This window comes from Gekko japonicus, unplaced genomic scaffold (genome assembly GCF_001447785.1).
Source record: "Gekko japonicus isolate JY-2015 unplaced genomic scaffold, Gekko_japonicus_V1.1 scaffold140, whole genome shotgun sequence".
NCBI classification, from domain to species: domain Eukaryota; kingdom Metazoa; phylum Chordata; class Lepidosauria; order Squamata; family Gekkonidae; genus Gekko; species Gekko japonicus.
Genome location: NW_015169781.1, coordinates 397,056 through 422,136, shown reverse-complemented (window position 1 = coordinate 422,136; position 25,081 = coordinate 397,056). Strand labels below are relative to the sequence as shown.

General features: G+C 46.0%; 1 protein-coding gene across 1 annotated transcript in view; it reads right to left on the bottom strand.

The window, feature by feature from the left end:
* EXD3 (exonuclease 3'-5' domain containing 3) overlaps positions 1-25,081 on the bottom strand; it is a 217,408-nt gene that overhangs the window by 188,728 nt on the left and 3,599 nt on the right. Inside the window, exon 2 of the mRNA XM_015416778.1 lies at positions 6,829-6,929. Coding sequence (XP_015272264.1) covers positions 6,829-6,929 — 101 coding nt within the window. The remainder of the gene's footprint in view (positions 1-6,828; positions 6,930-25,081) is intronic.

Sequence of the window (25,081 nt, the reverse complement as noted above, 5' to 3'; positions counted from 1 at the left end):
ACAATCATTGGAGAATCCAACCTTTCTTTTAGCAAACCGATCTTATGAAGTTAGGGTAGCGAGCCCTTTACACCAAAAACCCCCCGCTTTTTGACCCGTTTGCCAGTCCAACCACCACTGAACTAAACTTTAGAGTCTCCAACTATTCATAAGTCTCTACACCAAGTACTATCCCTTTAAAAATATAGCCGCTTTTAGTACAGATCCAGGTCACTGCTCCATTTTAGCCACCAGAGGGCCGACGATTCACTTTAAAGACAAAGTCTATGATTAGGTCACATGACCTAGCTTTCCACTGTTCTCCTTCCTGAAGAAAGCATTTGTTAAGTCCGTACTTAACAAAGTAGTCAGAGAGTGATTTCAGCAAAACTCAGGTTTATTCAGCTCGATAATCAACTTCTCCAACACGGTACAACTCCTCATAGCCCGAACAGCTTGTCCATTTCAGCTGCTCGGTATTTAAACATTCCGGGCTAATGTAGCCACACCTACTATGCAAGTTCCAACCTATCAGGTTGTTCGCATAATAGCCCAATCACAAACGTTCCCACCACAGACAGTTCAAATGTGATTGGACACAATACTTTCGGCGCGAATCCCAGCCGACGTCTGAAGCTTAGCATAGCTTCTCTATGGGATGATTCACACTTCATCCCCGTGCATTTAGGTCAGCATCTGAATACACTACACTAACACAGCTACTGCTCTGAAATTATGAACGTTCTACCAAGCATTTTTAAAGAAAGAGACAGAGAAGCTGTTAGGGTCATCTTGCTAAGATGCCTTGGTGCCGAAGCCAACCCAGGACAACCTATGATGGCACAATAAATTCTTACAATCAGGCAACAAGGATGAGCTTCCTGAGAAGAGCAAGTGTGTAAATGTGCTCATCCATCCATTCAAGGAATCATGTTTGGTGTGAGAACAATGGTGCTAAAAAGACACTGCGCCTACTTTCACCTGTAGAATGGTAGAGGAAATGGATCCTGGATCCTGCCGGGACTCACACCATTAACTCTCCTTGAGCTCAGCTGCTTAAGGCACAGAGCTGAGAAGGCCCAACTTTGAGTCTCCCACACAGACTAGCACAACTGGTCTTTTTGGGCCTTGTGAAGGGGAAAAGAGTGAACTGTGCAGGAATAGCGATTCTCATCTATTTGAAGTCCGCATTTTGTTGCTCACTTGGGACACACATTCAAGCTCATATCAAAGGAGGAAAATGGAACCCGAGTCATTGTCTCCAGCTTGGCAGGCTGACAGCCCAACAGCTCCCAGGCCTTTTAATTCTAGGAAGCCAGCGGCTCCAAATTCTCAGGTCAGCCTCTCGGATGAATTTGCTGTTTGTCTTGGAAATGGTATTGTTTAATGCGGGCGGCTCGCAGGGAGGACAGCCAGGACAGACCACAAGAGAAAGACTGAGAAGGACAAAGGCCCGTCGGTCAGATGGGGAGGGGAGGGGGTGGAAGACGAAGCAGAGAATCAAAGAACTCAGCCAAAATATCCCTTGAGAGATTACATCTGCTGCAAGCCTGGCCTGTTCACTTCGTGGGCTGGCGTCGTTTTTGGTCTTGGAAGTTCCAGACATTTCCAAGGAAAGTTCCCTTGTGAAACCGTTACAGACACTTAACATGGCTACCTGTTGGCCGATAGAGTGAATCTGACCTACAGTAACACTGACTTGCTTTGAGGAAGCAAACCCAAAGTCAGTATCAGCCAGCCAGATGCCTCTGGGATTTCACAAACAAGGCAAAATAGTCTCTGTAGCCACCAGATAACCAGCTGTAAACAGCCCAACAATCTGGAGGCTCTAGCATTACTATCCCATACTGCAGGAGGGGGAACAACTGAGGGACAGTGGCTTGCCTTCAGCCACTGAGTGAGGTTATGGCAGCGGTGACATTTGAACCAGGTACTTTCCACTATACAAGTGTTTTTCATACATTTCTATCCTCCCATGCTATAACAGTTTACTGGCTTACAAGCAGTGGAACATGAGGAGCATGCTAGAGAGCAGTCCTTTTGTAACACATCTGCAGTGTAACCCTAAATAGAACTATACCTTTCTAAGACCATTGAAGTTAACAGGCTTAGAAGGGTACAGCTCAGCTTAGAACTGCACTGCTGGGCACTTTGGGCTGAAATAGTCAATGGTGTGCCCTGCCCCCATTTAGGAGAAAAATAAAGCAAAAAAAGAACAGTAGTTTAAATAACTGGCAATTTGAATGGCATCCAAAATTTGCCATCTCCCTCTGCTAAGGCCAGCCTTGAACCTTACATGCTCAGACCAAATATGCTGTCCTGAGATCACTCTTTCTTACCTGCTGTGGAGCTCCCTCCACTCCTTAAAAAAAAGAATGTCCACTAAGCATCTACCGAAAAAATGCTTTTTCATTTTTCTCTGACCCCATGCCCTAAGGTTAGCTTGTTGGAGTCTCTTGTTTTATGCACTCAAGTGACCTAATGATGGGAATGCATAATTCCCTTTTCTCACAAGCCCGAAGTGAGAACATCATAAAAGCTGAACTTTAGCCTCATTTTTTTGGGGGGGGGAGATGCTGTTGCTCCCTGGAGGCTGAAGCGCTGAAAAATATCACCTGGCTGTAGCAAAAAAGGTCAGCAGCTTCTTAGGATCACATCTCTTGTTTTGTTCAGTTTCCCCTCCTCTGCCAAGGTCAAACACTTCAACATTCTTTACACCCCCTCCTTGCTTCTCAGAAATGCAGGAAGGAAGGACTTGGGAGGGGAGGAAAGATCTAGCTATTTCGTAAGTTAAGGAATATATGTAAACACAGTGATGCACCATATATTGGGGCTGTTACTCCATTAAAAAGATCTTAGTTGATTGGCTAGAATTAATATGATTAGTCAATTGTTCAATTAAATGTACATGAGAGGAGGAAAAAAGTGCTAAAAAAACAGAACATAAGATACAGGATACACAGAAGAAATATTTGTTCACACAGTGTACAATTAATTTATTGCATTTTTTGCTCCAAGATGCAGTGATTGCCAGTAGCACAGGTAATTTTAAAAAGGATTAAACAAACCCGTAGAGGATGAGAGGTCCATCAGTTGTTATTAGTAATGATAGCTACATGGAACCTCCATGTTTAGAGGCAGTGTATCTCTAAGTGTAAGTTTCTGGAGATTATCTAGCCCAGCCTCTGCTCTTCATTTCCAGGACTTCCAAGGCCATTGTGTGAAACATTGTGTGAAACAGACAAGATGGACCTTTGGTCTGATCCAGCTGGGCTGCCTTTACTTTCTTATGACTAAATGTTACAGCTTCTGTCAATCTGTACAAATATTTATATACACAAATATATACACAAATAGAGTGTAAACCCACCTGCAACTCATACCATCTTGACTCATTCAACATACAATTGCTTACTGATAATGTGGGAAAGACACTCAGCTTATGCAGCAGACTCTACTACTCCCAACATGTCCAAGAGCAAGATCTGAAAAACCCTACAAGCCTGAGATTAGAAAAGTTCCACACCCATGTAGCAGGGCTGCTGAGAGTGCCACCACAGCAGGTCCTCCTTGTGGGCCCCTTCCATAACACAGTAACAAAATAATCTCAAAGACATTTGGCTGACTACTTTTAGCAACAGAATGCTGGACCAGAAAGACTTTGCTCTGGATCCAGCAAGATAAAATATAGGGTTAGATACATTTAGGTCGGCCAGGAGTATAAATGGCAATTAGCACCAGGAATTAAAGCCCATGTACAAAGAGATTGTATTAGATGGTACAGCGCAGGGATCCCCAACCTTTTTGAGCCTCTGGGCACATTTGGAATTCTGATATGGCATGGTGGGTACGGCAACAAAATGGATGACACAAAATGGCTGCTGCAGGAGGCAAAGCCAGGCACAAAATGATTGCCACAACTTAACTTCAGTAATACATTGTAAATCCTGGTGCTGTGGTGGCAGCTGCTGCCAAAGCAACATTTAAAATAGTCTGCACAGCCAATCAGATCTCCAGTAGTCAATCAGAAGCCTTATTGGACCAAAGCCCTACCTGTTCCCACCCATTTCCTAAAAACACTTGGTAGGCACCAAAAATGGTCTCAGTGGGCACTATGTGCCCACAGGCACCACGTTGGGGACCCTTGGTATAGTGTTCGGAGCTTCAGACTATGATCAGGAAGACCCAGGTTTGAATCAACATTCTGCCATGGAAACTTGCTGGGCGACACTGGGCCAGCCTAACCTATGCCACGCGGTTGTTGTGAGGATACAACAGAAGCAAGGAGAATGATGTAAGCTGCTCTGAGTACTCACTGAGGAGAAAGGCAGAATATAAACGTAAATAATCCTGTCACTCATGCTCTAGCAACTTCCAGGTTAGGGTACCAAAATGATATGTATGCAGGCCTTTGAAATGTACTTGGAAACTATGAACAATCCCTCATTTACTGATTGATTTAGATTGATTTGTACCCACTTTTCTCCCCAGTAGGAACCCAAAGCAGGCCATCAGTTTTTATCCTCACAACAGTAACCCTGTGAAGCTGAGTGAGACTGACTGCTCCAAGGTCACTCAGCAAACTTCCATGGCTCAGCAAAGATTCAAACCGGAGTCTCCCAGGCACTTGATCAATACTAGGCAGGTTGTTCAGAAGCTCAAGCTACATGGACCACACAATTCCAGTTTGGAAATGGTCCACCAGTTTCCAGCTAGGTTTCTGAGCCCCATTCAAGGTGCTGGTTTTGATCTTTAAAGCCACAAATGGGCTGAGACAAAGATAGCTCATGGATTACCTCCTCTGGTACAAATCAACTTGAACACTCTGGGTTTTGGGTCCTGATCCATGTGTCCCCAACAGTTAGAAGTACGGTGGGCTGCCATGAAAGACAGGGCATTTTCAGCAGTGGCCACAAAGTTGTGAAATGCCCTCCCTAGAGAAATTTGTCTGGTTCCCCAATTTTTATTTTAGAACACCTGTGAAAGTCATTTCAGTTTGGCAGGCTTAATTTTAGCAGAGGTACAATTGTTGGGGGGGGGGTTTCATTGACTTTTTAATAGTTCACTTTTTTGTCTTTCTATGGTTTTAGACGAGGTGAATGCCACATTCAGGGTTGATCAATGTTTTAAAGGAGAATCCGAATCTAATAAGTAAATAAATAAATAAATAAATAAATAAAGCATCTCACTGCATACCAGATACTGCAGAACAAGCAATGGAGGGAGGCTCTGGACTTTGTACCCTGCTTGTGAGACTCCCAAAAGTGCTTGACCAAAGTTGGAAGCAGGATGCTAGACCAGATGATCTGATCCTGCAGGGCTCTTCTAATGTTCATTCTCCTTTGGCATCTTCAGGTTTAAACTACACTGCAATTCACAGACTCTTCTCTAGACCCAGCAACCATTTCCTCGGTTCCTTCTTCCCATTAGCCGCATGGCTTCACTTCCTGTATCTGCTTCTTCAACCTAGACAACATTTCTGGAGCTGACCTGGGCTTAATTCTTAGCTTACAATTACTCTGTGTCCCAGAGTTGAAGGATGTGCTCTCACTGGAAAAGAACCAGCCCTGTGATGATCCAGGTCCTTCTGCTTCAACACTTGCATTGCAGACTCCCTACCTTCTGTAACAGCCATTATAGCTATTGCAGTTAGAAAGGTGGAGGGGGAAGTAGATTGCTGGGATCCATTCAAAGTTCTGCTCCCTTCCCCACAGAGGATAACTGCAAGAGGACACAGGACCTTTCCAGTGTCCGACTATGTGAATTAAATTATGGTACAATTGGCATACTGCAACCTCTTAGTACAGGCACTTGCCAGGGTGACACCCTGCCCCCAACCAGCAACTGTTACAAAGAGAAGGAAAAGGAGATGCCAGCTGATATAGAACTTTAAGACTGCCTGACCCCATGCCCAGCTGATTGAGGGCTCAGGAGCCCCTTAACGTCACACAACCAGGGGGAAGGCAGCCTATGCCAGCCCAAGCAAGAACTAACAATGGCCACTCCTGACCAACTGCAGGGATGGTTCTTCCTATAAGGGGTAGGGAGTGGGAAAGAGCATGTGTGGAAGGACACAGGCCAACAGGGAAGAACTGCTTTCTCACTCCTGAGCTCAGAGGAGGAGAGGAGGGGAGAGGAGGAAGATTCAAAGACTCCTTCAACTCCCTTCCCTCTCACACCATAGCCTTGGGGGCAGCTTGCTTGGTGACCTATGATATGGAGGGAGGGGTGACCAGACCTGCTCACTCCCCATGGTGCCATTACCTCTTCCATTATCATGGCTGATACCACCACCTTCATCCCAGCTGCTATTGTTCTAACTCCTTCTCCAGTGCTTGCATGTTAGGTGCTGAACATAGATAAAATACAGTATTTACTCAAATGCAAGCACAGTTTTCTCAGGTACACGCATGTTAGGTGCTGAACATAGATAAAATATTACTCAAATGCAAGCGCAGTTTTCTCAGGTACATCATCAAAAAAAGAGGGTGGGCACCTTACATTTGCATATGAACTTGAATTGTGTTGAATAATAAATTTGGCAGGGTGCTGGATGTGTATAACATTTTTAAGGGGGTCATCTTACATTCAGGGTCATCTTCCTTTTAAATCAATAAGGTAGTGGGGGAGGGGGCTTTTTCCCACTGGAAAACTCCATTGCTCAGCTACAGCAGGGGACTCCATGCTGCAAAGGGCTCAGCTTCACTGTGAATCCAGCCCCACTTAGTCCAGCACCTGATTGTGTGAGTTTTTTCCACAGCAGCCTCATTAAAGAAAAACAAACCACATCTCTGACAGAATGGGGGGGGGGAGAAACAGGTAAAGGCTTCAAAATGGCAGGAACCTCACCTTCAAAGCCGTCACCTGGGCTGCTGTCCTTGAGCATCCTGCCTTGGTGAACAGCAGAAACAGGCACTAAGCTTAACTGTTGGAGGCTGACAGTCTCGGTTCTGAAAAGACAGAAAAAAATTCGTCACAAACATTGTTCTGAAAACTGTGCATTACAAGAACGGACCCGTTGAGACCAATTCAATGATCCGTCTAGGTCAACACAGTGCCTGCCAACAGCAGTCAACCAGAAGCCCCAGGGAGACTCACAGTAGCGAGCCACAATTGGAATATCCGTCTGCCATTGTTAATCTGCTGCATCTGACAGCCAAATTCCACAGTCAGGAACAGATTCCATTGCTGATTGTCTTGGGCAGTTGCCATCTGTGACCCTCTCTTGTCTGTATTAATTATTATGTGTAAAAACACAGAGAACTGCCCCACTGGATCCAACCAAGGAGCCACCTCGCCCAGCATCCTGCTTCCAACAATGGCCAGGCAGATGCCTGCAGGAAGTCGGGCACAAAAGGTATCGATAGCCCTTGTCATTTCTCTTGTACTTTGAGGAATATTGTCTCTAAACATGAAGACAGCTGTTCTGGGTGAAGAGCTTTTCTCTTCGAAACTCTAAGCACTTTTCACCCAAGGCTACTGCGGCAGATTGGGGTGGCACAAGTGATCACTAATATCTTTTTGGCGGGAAACAGCCCCCTATTCAGTAGAGTGCCACTGTATTCTTGATGGTAGCATGCACTGGTTTTGGGATTGAGGACTATGTCCATACCACACTTCCCACTCATACCACCAAGCACAGCTGAAAAAGAGGCCAAAGAAATATGTATTGACTGGCCTGACGGAGCTTGGCACTATTTACAGCTAGCCATCTCTGAGGTAAATTGTGATATAGCTTCTGAGACACACACACTGACTTTACTTGGTAAAAAAACAACAACCCTGGTTGACCTTGTCTGCTGTGGAATTATCGTGAAGGAAAACAGAGATGTCTTTTACAGACCTCAGCCTGCCCTATGGCTTTCAAATATCCCAGAAAGACTAGGTAAGAGAACTGTAAAGGAGGCTGTCCTGACCCTGAGATTTCTGGTCACCACACCTTAAAAAGAATATTATAGCTTTGGAAAAAGTGCAGAAAAGGGCAACTCGAATGATAAAAGGGTTGGAACACTTTCCCTATGAAGAAAGGTTAAAATGCTTGGGGCTCTTTAGCTTGGAGAAACGACGGCTGAGGGGTGACATGATCGAAGTTTATAAGATTATACATGGGATAGAGCAGGTTGAGAAAGAAGTACTTTTCTCCCTTTCTCACAATACAAGAACTTGTGGGCACTCAATGAAATTGCTGAGCAGTTGGGTTAGCCAATCATCCAAGAGCTTACAGTAGCCCCTGTAAGAAGAGCTCTGTAAATTCTTGGAGGATTGGCTACATTAGGAGTGTGTCACCTAATATGCAAAGGAGTTCCTGCTACAAAAAGAGCCCATTATATCACAAAACATTCTCTGTTGGTCAAGACTTCGGTCATATAGACCCATAATAAATTGAACTGAACTGTATATCACAAAACCAAACAGGTTCCCAAGATTCATGATACTGTAGGTAGTGTGGGTCTCCTCAGTTTTATGAAAAAACCTGTCACAAGAACCTTAAACCAGTGCTGACCACTCCAGGCTACCACACTAAACAGTAATCCCCCCCCCCCGAAGAGAAAACTGAAATTCCTTAAAAGAGGTCTAAACACAAACTGAACAGAAATCAATCAAATGGCTCTTTTCCCCTCTAGGATAGCTGTGTTAGTCTATTGCAGCAAAACAAAATAAGCCCAGCGACAAGACAAAGACTAAGAATATTTATTCCAGTATAAGATTTCATGAAATAGGGTTCATTTCTTCAGATAAAATAGAAGAAAGAAACCTCAGTTTTGTAGAAAATTACAGAAAGGGAGGGGGAAAGGGAGGAGTAAAGCAGAGAAAGGCCTCATATAATTAATCAGGTGAGCTTTGCTCTGTGGGGACTTGAACCATGGGTTTGCCAACTTCCAGGTGGGGCCTGGAGACCTCCTGGAATTGTAACCGATCTCCAGGCAACAGAGATCTGCTTTGGAAGGAGAACTCTGTGACATTATACCCTGGTGAGGACCCTCTCCTCCCCAAACCTGGCCCTCCCCAGGTTCCACTCCCAAATCTCCAGGAATTTCCCAACTGAAAATGGCAACCCTAGCCATCATCCAATAAACTACCCAAGCAGTTCAAGTCCCTACTGAGAAAATCTCACCTGTTTTATTATACTAAGCCTCCTCCCTTTCCCCCTTCCTTTCTGTAATTTTCTGTAAAACTGAGGTTAAGGGGTTTATTTTTCCTATTGTATCCAAAGAAGTGAGCTTTGTCTTACAAAAGCTCACACTGGAATAAATGTTCTTAGTCTTTAAGGTGCCATTGGACTTGTTTTTTCCGCTGCCCACTCCCCCCTCCAAAAGTTCTTTGAGCCCTTGTTGGCCATTTTGGCTTTCTATACCAGACCACCAGGGCACAAAGAGGATTTGGCAGATATGAAAAAGGGGATGGACTTGGCTCCATCCATCACAGCTAACAACCTCAAATAAGGGGAACTAACACTGATCAGCTCAAGAATAACAGCACATTTTGAGCTGATTAATTGCATTCATTTTTGAGATGCTGCTCTTATATATTTTTTTTTAATGTCACTTTTGAGCACTTTTTAAAACCTAAAATAACTGGCCTGGTTAACCCACACAGGATTTTGTGTGTGGTACGTTTCAGCTCTGAAAACTCCTTAGCATGAACATTTCATTGTAAACAGGACACCGCTACAGCAAAGGGCCAGTTTGGTGTAGTGGTTAGGAGCGCGGACTCTAATCTGGGAGAACCAATCTCTCCTTCTCTTCTTCTTCTTACTGTGCTGGTTTTCTACTTCTGGGGGTTTTAATATTTTATACTGTGCTATTACAGGTGAGCTCTACAGCAGTTCTCCTGTTTCTGATTGAGCAAGATGTTGTGCAACACCTTACATGGGCAGAACCGCCTGCAGTAGGGTTGCTAGCTCTGGGTTGGGAAGTACCTGGGGATTTGGGGGGGGTGGAGCCTGGGGAGGGGAGGGACCTCAGTGGGGTATAAGGCCATAGAGTCCACCCTCCAAAACAGCCATTTTCTCCAGGGGAACTGACCTCGACTGCCAGTTCAGCTGTAATAGTGCGAACTCTCCAGGTGCCACCTGAAGGCTGGCAACCCTAGCCTGCAGCCTGAAATGATGCTGTTCATTTTGCGGTCACAGATTTATGCCACCTTGTTACCCTGGGGGTCTGAAAAATCCAAGCAGGTAAATCAATGGACATTTTAGCTTGAGGAGGAGGATTAACTAGCAGCAGATATGACAGAGAGCTATACAATTACGAGTATTGTGGAGAAAGTGGATGAGAGGGAATTTTTCTCCCTCTCTTATAATACTAGAACTTGATGTTATTCAATAAAACTGGTTTACAGCAAGTTTAGGAGAAACTACAGCAAGTACTTCATGCTACACTTGATTAATGTAGAACTCACTGCAGCAACTGCTAGCTTAGATGGTTTCGAAACTGAATTCGATCAATTCATGGATGATAGCCCATCAGTGGCTATTTAGCTATCATGGCTAAATTGACCTTCCATGTTCACAGGTAGTATATATCTTTTAATGCCAGTTGCTGGGGAACAGCAACAGGCATTGACCTCTACGTCCCTGCTTGTGAAGTGTCCAGGGTATCTAGCTGGCCACAGTGGGAAAATAAACACTGGACAAAATGGACTTGTGTTCTGATCCAGCAGGCTCTTCTCACTTCCTTAACGTGCAGAATTCACTGCTACAAGATGTGCTGTTATCCACTAGCAGACATAGCTTTCAAATAGGATGAAGTGAATTCACAGATGATAGACCAGCTACGACAACTTAATGAAACCTCCATGTTCAGAGGCAGTATATTTCCAAACATATTTCCAAACACCAGATGCTGGAATCAGGGAGGGCTGTTGCCTTGGGTGCCACTGTTGGAAACAGAGCATTGGCTTTTGACAGGCCTTTGGTCTGATCCCACAAGGCACATCTTATGTTTCAAGGAGGCTACAAACCACGGGCCTCTGGTCCTGCTGCTTTCCCATCAGGCACAGCCAATCCCTTGGCACAGACTCCTTTGGAAATGTTGAGTGGAGAGAAGGAAAAGAGGCCAGCCGAGGCTCACAGCGGGGCTGCCAAGTCAAAGGATGTCTCTTAGTGTCCAAGGCAGCTGTTTCACACTCTTTGTTAACACAGCCGAAGGAAGTCTTTGGCCTCCACAGGCTCCAACGCTCTCTTGATGGATGCTTGCCCCCCACTTGCGAAGAGGAAGGCAGGCAGATAGCAAGCCCCAGTAAGCTAGCCTTGGGCACCCTCTACTGGCAAGCTCCCTGCCTTCCCTCCTTCTGGGAAATTTAAGGGTTAAATTCTTTAAAACAGAGGTGCCACAGATGAAGGCTGGTTTGGAAACCGTTCACGTAACCTGGGGGAATGAGAAGAGGGTAATGCTGCTTATGCTCAAGACACTCTCTCTTTTGAGCTATGGACCTGGATCTGAACACAAATTACATCAGGCTTTCATTATTTTCTTTTCTTTAAACAACAGGACTTTTATGCTTACAGCTGTAGATATGACCCTGAAAGTTTACATATCTTTGGTCATGAAGACAGCAACACCTGCTCAAATCCTAGTATCCAATCCATTTCTTGTATGCAATACAGGTGAGCCAAAAGCCATAAGCATGTAATGATCTGTACATTTATCCAATCCTCACATAAATCGGTTTTTCAGGATACAGTTTTTGCTGTAACTTTGCAGGAAGGGGGACAGCTAGCAACAAATGCAAGGGGAGAGGAAATGAAGAACTTGGAGGATTGTTACAATGTTTGTATTCCTAATTTTCCAAAACACTCTTCCCCTGAACCTCCATGCTAACTCATCAAACATGTGCACAAGACATTGTGTCACAAGAGCACAGCGTGACATAGAAGAGGAATTCCATTGCGGGTAACTAAATTCACTTACACTCCTGCAGATCACAAACTACCTTTGCAGCAAGGAATTCTCTCCTTTCCAATTTATTGCTGCTCAGAAACTTGCAGAGACATCCAATTTGTGCCAGTGTGCAACCAGGAAACAGCACTGGGCCAAGATGCTCTTCACATGACCAAGATTTTAAGAGGTTGCCGTCGTAACAAAATAAGTTGTTTAGCTTAAATAAACCAGCCAATGAGAAAAGGCAGAGGAAGTTACTGGGTGGGCTGTGGCTCAGTAGAAGAGCTCCTGCTTTGCATGCAGGTTGGGATCATGGCATCTCTAGTTCAAGGATAAGGATCACAAGCAGCAAAAACTAGGAAAGGCAGTCCAAAGAGAATACAGGCACCATATATTTCATATAATTTCCTTTTATCATCCTAAAACAGGAATTTATGAACCATGAATTGGAGCTGCGGCAAAACATGCCTGCTTTGGCCCGTCGGCCATATTCTATCCTGCCCTCCAAAGTCTTCCCAGCACTCGGAGAGGTTTTTCGTTCTCTCCATAGCCCGCCACCACCCCAATACCTTTGTACGGAACTGCCCACTGGGAGGGTCAGGGCTCCCAGCTTCACTTCCAAGTTCTGAGGCCTTGTCTCTGTGTCTCCCTCTGCCCAGCACCTGGTTACCACGGGGACAGTTTACTGCTTTGTACACCCCTGGAGGAATAGCCACTTGCCAACTGCCTGCCTTCCCCAGTGCTCCTTTTCAAAACAGTGTGTCCGAGATGGTGGAGGTCTATGTGGTACAGAAAACCACTGTCAGCCTCAAAAGTTATAAAGGATTTATTAAAAAGAAACTGTTTACAAACATAATTTTAGAACTGCACCAGATTGAGCAAGGGATACAAAAGAAATTGGTAAAATGCAAAAATCCTCTGTCCCTCTCGCTATACATGCCCTATCAGATGTTAAGACAGACCAGGCTCCTTAAGCTTAGGATGTTACAAATCTCTACAGAGTTCTATTACCTTAAAGCTTGCTCCAGCTCTTTAGGCGAGCACATGGTCAGTGGCTGACTTCCCAGTGGAGAGGTCTGTGTCTGCTCATTGACTCAGCACCCAAGGAAAAGAGACCTCCTTCCTGTTGCAGTGAGTTTTTATCACCTCTCTTCTCCTCACCCACTGACCAGATCAGGCCAGGTCAGGGAAGTGTTTCTTGGAGCTTCTTCCTGGACCTTTCTAGTCTAAAGTCCTCCAAAAATCTGTTCCCTGCTTGGAGGAGGAGAAGGGGAAAAGCTTGACCATTCCGTTGTCTCTTGCTAGATCTATTAGCATTTGTATGAAGGTAAGCTGGAAAGCAATTGGACTGCCTGTTCTCTGCCCAGAGGGGAAGAAAAACATAGGGGAGGCTTTGCTCATTTCAAACCTCCCAGGAAAAAAAGGCATTTCTTCACAGGGGTGCTCTGCGTTTCTTTGGGAACAGACTGGGGTTCTTCAGTGAAGAGATGTCAGTAATGGCACTTCTCAGAAAGACCAGCTTATCTCCACAGCTGATTTTCCCCTGAAATGCACAGGCATGGGTGTGATTTAAGGATGTGATTCCAGCTCACATAGGCCAAGGCCCAAGTGGCCTGAGTGCACCCTGGAACCCAGAATCCCCTACAGTGTATAAGGAATCCTCAGCAGCCGAGTCCACATGTGTGTTATGTGCCATCAAGTCCCTTCTAACTCATGGTGACCCTATGAATTAATGTCCTCTAAAATGTCCTATCATTAATAGCCTTGCTTAGATCTTGCAAACTGAAAGCCATGGCTTCCTTTATTGAGTTATTATTCCTTTATTATTCCTTTATTCCAACCAATGGAAATTAGATTTTTTGAAAACCAGTGTCACAATTATCATTTATTTCATTTTTATCCCATTCTTCCTTTAGTGGTCTCAGGGCAATATATCTGGTTTCCTTCCGCCTTACAGTTTATCCTCATAACAATTGTGTAAACTTCAGCAAACTTCATGGCTAATGGACATATGAAGTGACCTTATCTCAAGCTGGACCTACAGGGGCACCTAGTTCAGTTTCCCCTGCTTTGACTTGCAGCTGCTTTGCAGGGACTGAGAGGAAGAAGGGTCTTGCCCAAGGACTGCTGCCCTGAGATTGAATCAGGGGCCTTCTGCATGAAAGGTCTGCTGAGCCACAACTTCGCCCCCCATTTGAACCTGATCCTCCTCAATCCTAAAGAAATATTTATTTTCCTTTTTGTTCTTAGGCCTCCAGTCCCTACAGTGAGCTGCATCGCCCCATGTATCTCTTATATATTTGATTTCCACAGTATGAAACCTTTCCCTTCTTGTAGTATCAAAAACCCTGTTTTAAAATGCCAGTGTAATTCTGAAGGATATTTACTGTAGCTGCACATCTTGTGTCAAATGGCACGTGGCTTCAGAGCCTGGCTTGCCAAGCTGTTTCTTTGTCAACTCCCTGCTTAACTAAGCCGCTTCCTTATCCCAAAATGCAGATGAGTCCACGGGAATTTGCAACTCGTAGTTCTGTACACATAATGAAATAGTCAGCCCCCCCCCCTCAATTCCTTCAGTCTCTTTCTAAACAGCTGGCCAATGTGCTCTGAAGCCCTGCAGGAAGTCTCTGTACATCTGTCATGCTGTTGTGTCAAAAACAAAGGTGCTGTGGCCACCAAGCGGCATCTGAAGCAAAGGCAGGGGGCGGCGGGGGGGGGGGGAATTACAAGCCAGACGAAGGAGTGATCAATCTGTTTCTGAGCCATCAGATAACCCACTCAGCTTCCAGGGATAGAACGAATTATGCAGGAACGGGACGTTGGGATTCTACATGCACTCTGTGAACTCAGAATAAATGAAGAAAAATACCAGCACTTAATTTATATGATGAGCCAATCGCATAGGCTAAAGCTAGCCTTGAAGGCCTTGCACTCATATATCACTCTTGCATAGGGTTGCCAGCTCCAGGTTGGAAAACACCTGGAGATCTTCAGGGTGGAGCCTGTAGAGGACAGGGTTTGGGGAGTGGAATGCCATAGCGTCAGGGGTCATTTGGGGGGGGACGCGGGGAGACGCCATCCCCCCGGGTGAGGTGGGGAGGGCGGGGCCTGGAGCTCCCTGCTGGTGCCCGCTGGAGGTCGCCGCCGGCTGTGGGGAGGACACCCGGTGATGTCAGGGTGTGTGGCATATACTAATGAGTTATGCTAATGAGTCCCCCTAGCTCTTTTTCTACGAAATGACCCCTGCATAGCGTCCACCTTCCAAGGCAGCCATTTTCTCCAGGTGAACTGATCTCTGGTGCCCGGAAATCAGTTGTAATAGCGGGAGATCTCCAGCCACCACCTGGAGGCTGGCAACACTATGTTATACCCAGCCATCCAAACCCCCAGTTCACTTAGTTCTGTTCCTTCGTCTTTACTGCCCATTATTTACTTATGTATTATTTTATTCAATTTATACCCCGCCCTCCCCGCCGAGGCAGGCTCAGGGCGGCTTACATAATATGCAATAGCTAAAAACAACAATATAATAACAGCACTGAATCTTAAAACAATGACATAAGGTGCTAGCGACAATATAAGTAATGATGGCGAAACCAGAGTAGCATCAACACACTGGTAAATGCAGTCAGTGTTAGATTTGGAACTCAGGCTGTCGGTGATGGTATTGGGCCTTGGTGTGTTGGGTACGGCTCCTTAATTAAAGGTCTGGTGGAAGAGCTCCGTCTTGCAGGCCCTGCGGAACTGTAAAAGGTCCCGCAGGGCCCTAAGGTCTGGGAGCTCATTCCACCAGCACGGAGTCGCTACTAAAAAGGCCCTGGCCCTAGTTGATGCCAGCCTGAAGTCTTTAGGGCTTGGAAGGGCCAGACAGTTTTGGGATCCTGATCACAGTGCTCTCTGGGGAACATGTGGGGAAAGGTGGTCCCTCAGATAGGTAGGCCCCTGACCGTAAAGGGCTTTAAAGGTAAGTAAATCCAGTATTCTATAGGCAGCCAGTGCAGTGCTTTAAAGTGCAGGCCGAATGTGCTCCTGCATAGGGAGAACCAACAACAGCCTGGCAGCTGCATTCTGCACTAGCTGAAGCCTTTGGATTTGGGTCAAAGCGATACAGTAGTCTAACCTCGAGGTGACCATTGCATGGATCAGTCACCAAGTCATTGCGTCTGAGGAAGGGAACCAACTGCCTGATCAGCCGAAGGTGGTAAAAGGCTGACTTAGCAGTGGCTGCTACTTGGGCCTCTATCGTTAAGGAGGCATCCAAGAGCACACCCAAGCTCCTAACCTCCGTCGCTGGCACCAACGGTGCTCCATCGAAAGTCGGGAGTGGGATCTCTTGTCCCGGGCCACCTTGACTCAGACACAGGACCTCTGTCTTTATCGGATTCAATTTCAATCAGCTCAGTCTAAGCCAACCAGCCATGGCTTGCAACACCAGGTCCAGATCTCCCAGGCTAGTCAGACTGACTGCCCAACAACAGATAAAGCTGGGTGTCATCTGCGTACTGGTGACATCCCAGCCCATGCCTCCGGGCAATCTGGGCAAGGGGGTGCATACAGATGTTAAATAACATCAGGGAAAGTATCACCCCTTGGGGCACACCACAAACAAGCAGGTGCCTTCGGAACATCTGTTCCCCTAGGGCCACCCTTTGTCCCTGATCCTGAAGAAACAAGGAAAGCCACTGCAAGCCCTGAATCCCAGCATCAGCGAGGCAGTGGATCAGTAGTTGGTGGTCGACCGTGCTGAACGCGGCCGACAGATTTAACAACAACACTCCTGACCCGCCCCGATCCAGATGCCTCCGAAGGTCGTTCGTGAGGGCAACCAGTACAGTCTCCATCCCATGGCCTGGTCAGAAACCGGATATGGAAGTGTCATCCAAAAAACCCTTCACCACTGCCCTCTCAATTAATTTGCCCAGATAGGGCAAATTGGAGACTGGCCGATAGCTGGCCAATTCGGCCGGGTCCAAGGATGGTTTTTTAAAGAGAGGGCATACCACTGCTTCCTTGAGTGCCCTGAGGAACAGTCCCTCAGAGAGGGACTTGTTGATAATATTCCTCAGGGCACCTCATACTTCCTCAATTACTCAGTTACACCTGGTAGTTCCTCCCTGCCACCTTTCTTATGGTTTCCTCAGAACCCACTTTCTCCATGAAGCCGTTGTCCTGACCCAACACTTCCCATGGTAAGCAAGCATAAGTACTAGCAACCACTTGTACTGATAATTTGCTGTTCACCTGTGTAGAGGCATCTGCCTATATGAATTGTTAATTTCCATTTCAATGTATCTGAGGAAGTATGAGTCACACAGAAGTTCATATCTTGAATAAACCTTTGTTGGTCTTAAAGGTGCCACTGGACTAAAAATTTGTTCTACTGCTTCAGACCAACACAGTTGCCCACCTCAATCTACATTTACTCCCTGTTACCGTACTTCTTGTCTCTGACATCCCCAAAGAAGCACTTCTTCACACAAGCGATAATTGATTTGTGGAACTCCACATGGTATTAGCTTTGATGGTCAGATGACACCTCCACATTCAGAGGTAATATAGTTCTGAATACCAGTTAGTGGGGGATGGGTTGACCATGCCCTGCTTGTAGAGCTTCCATGAGTTCTGTGGAAGACAGGATACTGGACTGTATGAGCCTTTGGTTTGATCCAGCAGGGCTCTTGTGTTCCTGCATCAGTTCAAATTGAGAATGTAAGCTCCAAAGGGCAGAGATCTACTCTTCCTTTCTTTTGGGTTTTGTTACTCTTTAAAGTGCAGTGGACAATGATAGCGCTACATTGATAATGGGACTCCAAACTGGCTCCAAATGTACAACCTTTACATGAATGCCACCCAAAAAACAAAAAATCTTCCCCTAAGGCAGAATTTCCACAACCAAGCTGTGCTGTTTCTGAACAACCAGCCCTCTAGTTGAGAATAGCCATATAATGAGCCCCACACTGGAAGAAGAAGAAGAGATTGGATTTATACCCCACCCTTCATTACCCAAAGGAGTCTCAGAGCGGCTTACAAACTCCTTTCCCTTCCCCTCCCCACAACAGACACTCTGTGAGGTAGGTGGGGGCTGAGAGAGCTCTGACAGAAATTGCTCTTTTTCAAGGACAGCTCTTATCAGAACTATGGCTTGCCCAAGGTCATTCAGCCAGTTGCAAGTGGAGGAGTGGGGAATTAAACCCAGTTCTCCAAGATTAGAGTCCGTGCACTTAACCACTACACCAAACTGGCTCTGGCATAGAGGTGCTCCATGTGATCTTAGGCTTAGAGACAGGTCCTATAGAAATTACCAAGGCTCACAGGAGACATGAAATCCTGGGGAAAAGCTGGAAAATTTCAGGGGCTATTTTTTGTTGTTGTTGTCCTCCTCCCTGCCACCCCCAGCGCAGGAGGCCTTCTTTCAGCACTGGAGAGAAAAACCTCCTAAGAATATTCTCTCTTTTGGAATGAGTGAAATGCTATGCAATGGGCGGAATGGGCAGTAAGAAAATTTTTATGTAGGACAATCTATTGCATTAGGTAGCCACCGCATTAGGTAATGATACTTTCTGTGCATACTGTGGACATAAACAACATACTTTCAAGCATATGTTTATTGTTTAAATGTGGCTACTTTAATCCACAATTAGAGTTTGGTGTTTTCAAACATAAGTTTAACTCAATATTCATGTGGATATTCATAAATTTAACTCAATATTCATATAAATATTCATGTTTAACCTGATATTCATACAGATATTAATATATTTAACTCGATATTCATATCTGCTGCTAGGCTTACTATGACAGTATGAGACCAATGACACACTTCATTCTCTTTACTACTGAATTTATGTTTTCTATTTTCAACTTTAATTTTTCTTACCTCTTGGAAGCAAGAAAAAAAAAGATACCTATGATAAGGTAACATAGAATGCAGCACTTTGCAGCTCTGTCTTGGATATTGGGTATATTTTGCAATTTTCCTTGCAGAAAAAAAAAATTCAACAGTGCAATCCTAAGAACAGTTTCCTGGAAATAAGCCCAATTGAACAGTCCTGAAAAGGATTTCACGCTAAGTTAGAGGCGGCATATTTCATGCTGATAAAAACTAGTAAAATAGGTTTATGCTTGATACAAAGCTAAGTCATGCATATATTTCACACACCCAGCCACCCAAATGTGTTGTTGTTTTTGTACTGCTTTAACATTTCTGGAACAGTTACATCTCTACAGATGCAGGGATTCTTGTACTAAAACCAACCTCTCCTACATTTTGATGCTCTGAATGAGGTCAAGGCAACATACATGCTTCACCCTTCCCCCATTTTATCCTCACAATAACCTGTGAGTAGGGTTGCCATGTCCCCCTCCCCAGCCACCAGCAGGAGTAGGGTTCCTCATGTGAAAAATTGGGGACAAAGCTTGAGGAGGACAGGGTCCTCCTCACCAGGGTACAATGTCATAGAGTCTACCCTCCAAAGCATCCATTTTCTCTCTGTAGTCTGGAGAGGAGCTGTAATGCCAGGGGATCCCCAGGTCCCACCAGGAGGCTGACATCTCTACCTGTAAGGTAGGTTAGGCGGAGAGAGAGAATAACTGGCCCAAGGCCACGCAGTGATCTTCATGGCTGAGTGGAGACTTGAGCTACACTCTTCCTGGTCCCAGTCCAACATTCTAATACCCGTAGCAGGAATCCCCAGCCTTTCTGAGCTTGCAGCCACCTTTGGAACCCTGACACAAGCGTAGTGGGCACAGCTGGAAAATGGCTGCTTGTAGGAGTCGAAGCAGCCACAAAATGGCTGCACAGCTTACCTTCAGTCGCACAGTGAAGATCCTTGGTGGCAACTGTGCCCAAAACGGTGGTTTTAAAAATTTGAATGGCTATTAAAACCAGTTGGCCAATCAGAAGTCTTGCTAGGCAAAGACCCTAACTGCCTCCGTTCACTTTCTAAAAACATTTGGTGGGTGCCCGCAATGCTGACAGCAGGCACCACAGGCTACATGGGCACCACGATGGGGACCCCTGACCTATGCCATACTTTGGTTCTGGTGCTGACCTGGTATGGGGACAGCTGCACCTGTGGAAGAACCAGGTGGACTGTTACAGGCAATGAAGCCATGCCAGTTAGCAAATGTACTGATAGGTGGAACTGTGAGTTCCAGACAATGACTTATGAAGGGTGAAAGACAATCAGTAAGGTAAAAGGTAAAGGTTCCCTTGCTCGAAAGCCAGTCGAGTCTGACTCTAGGGTCGCGGTGCTCATCTCCGTTTCAAAGCCGAAGAGCCAGCGCTGTCCGAAGACGTTTCCGTGGTCATGTGGCCGGCATGACTAAACACCAAGGCGCACGGAACGCTGTTACCTTCCCACTGAAGTGGTACCTATTTATCTACTTGCAATTTCTTGCTTTCGAACTGCTAGGTTGGCAGGAGCTGGAACTAAAGACGGGAGCTCACGCCGTCATGCGGCACACTCGGGTCTCGAACTGCTGAACTACCGACCTTCCACAGCCTGCAGTTCAGCGTCTTAACCACTTGAGCCACCGCAGCTCCTTGCAATCAGTAAAGGGGGCTCAATTTAATGCTACTTTCATTTCAAGAATACTCATTCTCCTTGGGTGAGTCAGGGCAGGACATGACTTACCGGCTGTGTAACCCTGTGCTTCCTGCTAGAAGTCACTTTGAACATGCTTAGAGAAAACTTTTCAGAACAAGAAGGTGGCAACTCTACTACATTTGTAGTAGGTACATGAGGCGGGCAGGGTGGTGCTTGCTTTAGAAATGAACTAATGCAAGAGACAATTTGCAACTGTGCAAAGCATCACCGAGTATGGGGAGAAGGGGAATCAATCACACGCTCGCTCTCGCTCTCTCTGTGCAGTTGTTTAGTCCCTTCTGCCATGTGGGCCAGAAATTTGGCAGCTCTTTGTGCTGTGCTGTGAGGGGCTGAGCGGACAGGGAGGGAAGAGAAAGGCCCACCAGCCAGTTTGAAATGTTTTGCATTTTTAAAGTCTGGCCTAATAAAGATTCCAGACCCTGCTCCCCAGAGTGCCCCAGGATGCCACGGCGGCCTTGTTAAGAGCCGTTCCAGGAATCGAAAGCTCCTTTTTCCATCTGCATTGTTCAAAAATTTGGCTCTGCAGTCTGCAGAACAGTCTTGGAGTGAGAGAAGGGGGGGGAGAGCAAAAGCAATGGAAACAGAAAAGCCTGGGTGGGGGGAGCAGGAGGCAGGAGACAGCATCATTGGGGAAAAGAAAGCTTGTGGTTAGGTTCACAAGCCTCTTTTGCTACGAACCCAGTTTTTGGTTAGCATTCCTTCATTGTGAAGGTTTTTTTACTCCAACCCCCCTCCTGCACACATGCACCCCATTTGGAAAATCTTTACGCTTGGGGAGTTGAACATGGGAGCCAGTCGAAGGGCAGCATTTGATCTGCATGAGGTTCTGCAATAAGTTTTACTGACCTAGGCCACGCTGGGACAGCCTACCCTCAAGCCAGCAGATTTTGTTAAAGGACAGCAAATTGTCAGTTCTCAAGGCTCTTGTTATGTCTTTAGCACCATCTGGTTTTTCGACTTCAGGCACCAAAATGTCTTGAGCTAGCTGTAGGACTAGGAAAGAAAGAAGTAAACCAAAACAGACATTCCCCCCCCCCCACGCCCCAACTTGTACATGCTGGACTTTGTGCAGACAGGGATTTTGTGGGAGCAGCGGAAAAGGTACAAAATATGGTAGCAGGCCTAAAATTTGGCCTCCTGAGACTATCAGATTTAATCTAATGGTAAATTTTCTAATCCTAATGGCTGCACAGGTATATCTGAAAGCAGAGTGGATAAAAACCAATGGAGGTTTTTTAAAGAAAAATTTAAAAATTGGATTTTGTGGATTTAAATTGTTTTTTTTAATTTAAATTGGATTTTAAAAAATAGAATGCTTTTTGAAGAAGATTCTACCTAAAGATAGTTTTCTATTTAAGATACATTATAGTTCAAAGGTTATTCATCATGAAATATGGATTTAAGATACTGTATAGTCTAAAGGTTACTTATCATGAAATATGGATTAGTTTTGTGTTATGTAGCATGAGGCTGTATATTCGTGCACTGTTTAAATTTTTTAGTAAATTGATTCCATTAATACATTCACAATGCCATGCTCTCCCAGAGGTTTCTGTAAGATTATTTCGGTAAATTTTTCTATCTGGAAGATATTATCACAGATGCTTGGTTTTGCAGTTCTCAAACTGCCTCTTCTTCACAGCAGAAATATTATAAAATAAACATTCAGAGCTGAGAAAAAGATCTTAAGGCCGTTGCTCCTCTGCAAATTTATGTACACAGAATCAACCCCTTACCTCTAGAGTGCTAAGTTTCAAGAAGTTCAATGAACAAAAAATCGTTTGGAGTGGAATAGATCTGCACAAGGAGCTAAAAGTGAGGAGGGAGAGGCAAGCCGTAAAAATGAAAGTGAAACTTTAGGAGCAAAATACTCACAATCTTTGTGTGCATAGCCTGAGGTTTATCATAGTATTCTCTCCCTGGTGGAGAAAACCTATAATGACAGCAGGTCATAAAATAGACCGTGTGTGTGTGTCCCAATATTAATCCAGATGGCAAGCACAGGCTTGCCGTATCGGTAGAAAGAAGCTTGCAGTTATTATTTGGAAAGTCAAAGACTGAAATGGAAGATGGAAGTGAAATAGAGTTGCAGCAAGGAAGACCTGTCAACATCCCTCTGGCTTACATATTTTTCTCTTCACTCAGGAAGGAGGGCTCCAGAGGCAAAAAACAGGTTGCTTACCAGCAGGGGTCATTTCGTAGAAAAAGAGCTAGGGGAACTCATTAGCATAACTCATTAGCATATGCCACACCCCCTGACATCAGGGGCCCGGCGGTGGACCTGCAAGGCCAGCGGGAGTGCGAGGAAGCCCCGCCAAGGCCCTCCCTGGCCCCAGGCAGGCAGGGGTGGGGAGAGGCAGGGAGGAAGCAACTTACCCTCCCTCTTCTCCTGCCTCCTCCTGGCTGAATGAGGGCTGGAAGCGAGGCGGGCGGAAGCAGGGGGCGGGGCTTCATCATGTGCCCCGCCCCCCGTACCTCACCCGGGGGAAAATAGTAAACCACCTCTGCTCATCTCTTGCATCCACCTGGATGGCCCAGGCTAGCCCAGTCTCGTCAGATCTCAGAACCTAAGCAGGGTCATCTCTGGTCAGTATTTGGATGAAAGACCACCAAGGAAGCCCAGGGTTGCCACGCAGAGGCAGGCAAATGGCAAACCACCTCTGTTTGTCTCTTTCCTTGACCTGCATGACCCATCCCATCCTGATCTCATCAGACCTCGGAAGCTAAGCAGAGTCGGCCCCTGGTTAGTGTTCAGATGGGAGGCCACCAAGGAAGCCCAGGGTTGCTACGCAGAGGCAGGCAATGGCAGACCACCTCTTTTGTCTTTTGTCCTGACCTGGATGGCCCAGGCTGGCCTGTTCTCATCAGATTTTGGAAGCTAAGCAGGGTTGGCCCTGGTCAGTAATTGGATAGGAGATTACCAATGAAGTCCAGGGTCGATATGCAGAGGCAGGCAATGGCAAACCCACCTCTGTTCATCTCTTGCCTTGAAAACCCTACAGGATTGCCATGTTGGCTGCAATTTGACATCCCCCCCAACCCTCCTCTTCTCCAGACTGAACATCCCCATGTCCCTCGGCCTTTCCTCAGAGGGCTTCTTGGTCTCCAGGCCCCCGATTATCCTTGTCGCTCTCCTCTGCACCTGTTCCATTCTGCCCACATCCTTTTTGAAGGGAGGCCTCCAGAACTGCACAGAAGACTCCAGGTACGGCCTGACCCATGCAGTGTACAGCGGGACGATGACATCTTGTGATGCCTCTGTTGATACACCCCAAGATTCCTTTTTTGTCACCACTTCACACTGGCTGCTCATATTTAAATTACGCCCACCCGTACCCCAAGATCTTGTTCACACACACTGCTACCCAGAGGTGTATCCCCCATCCAGTATGCATGTTCCTAACTGGATACCAGGCTATGCTGTCCACCATACCCTTTGTCCATCTATGACCATGACACCAGAACTCTCAAAGGATCTCTCAACCAAGCCTGGTAGTGCTGTCCTGGGTTTTTCTCATCCCCTGAAAAAACAGGGCAAGTCAAATGAGTGACAAGATCAATCAGTCATCAGTTTTGTTGGCCTTCCAGTTCTCCCTCTTCTAGATGCTTCGGCGTTGAAGGAGGCACCTGTCCTCAAAGAACAGGAGCCAAACCAAAACGATGAATCCGCGGAACAGAGCTCAAGCACTGCATACGTTTTGAATATCTTTGATGTGACAATTCCCGAAGTCTGCAGGACTACTAATGGGTTGTTAAACACACAAACCTGACATTGCTTACGACCCGCCCCAATTAGTTCTGTTCTCCTCCCTGCAAGAGTGTCAATGTTTGGCACACCCATGCCTGTCAACTCATGACTCTGCAAATAATGGTTGGACACACGATTGTCAGCGAGAAAGTGTGCGTAGGTGGCTGTGACTTCTGACGGGAGGTATTTTGAATGCCAGCATGAAATGGAGCTGAATAAGAGAGGAAGATCTCCACGGGGGGTGAATCAAAGGCCCCTTTCCAGGATCCTGTTTCTCACAATGGCCAGCCAGATGTTTCAGGGCACATAGATGGCAGTCCTCTCTCTTTAAGCACCCCTAGCAGTGGACAGGGCCGCGGTGACTGTGGGTCAGGTCAGACGGACATTTAGTGCGGGCTTCGCTGCTGATCCCTCATGCATTAAAGTTTCCTGTTCATATTGGCAAACTCGCCTCCCGCACCGAAGCGGGCTGAGTCCTGCGGTTTCCGCTCTTTTTATCCGTGTTTTCTGACACCCGTTGGAACAGGTGTTTTCCCTATATCTTGCACTTTGTATCCGCGGTTTTGGTATCTGGACAGCAATCTGCCATGACCGCGCTACCCTCCCCCCCTTTTTTGTGTTTCCGGTTTAAGTTATGCGCATGTGCAAACAAGCACTAGCTTTTATTTTGGTCTTTTTAGTTTGTATGTACAGTTTGTATGTACGCCCAAGCGCATGGGAAGGCAAGCACATGCACAGGTTTTTTTTTTTTTTAAAAAACCCGCGCCTCCGTGGGGACGGCAGACTGCGTGAACAGTACTTTGCGTAAGTGAAGCGGAAGACAGAGGGACCGTCCGACCACCTCCAAGCGATATAAAATGTTG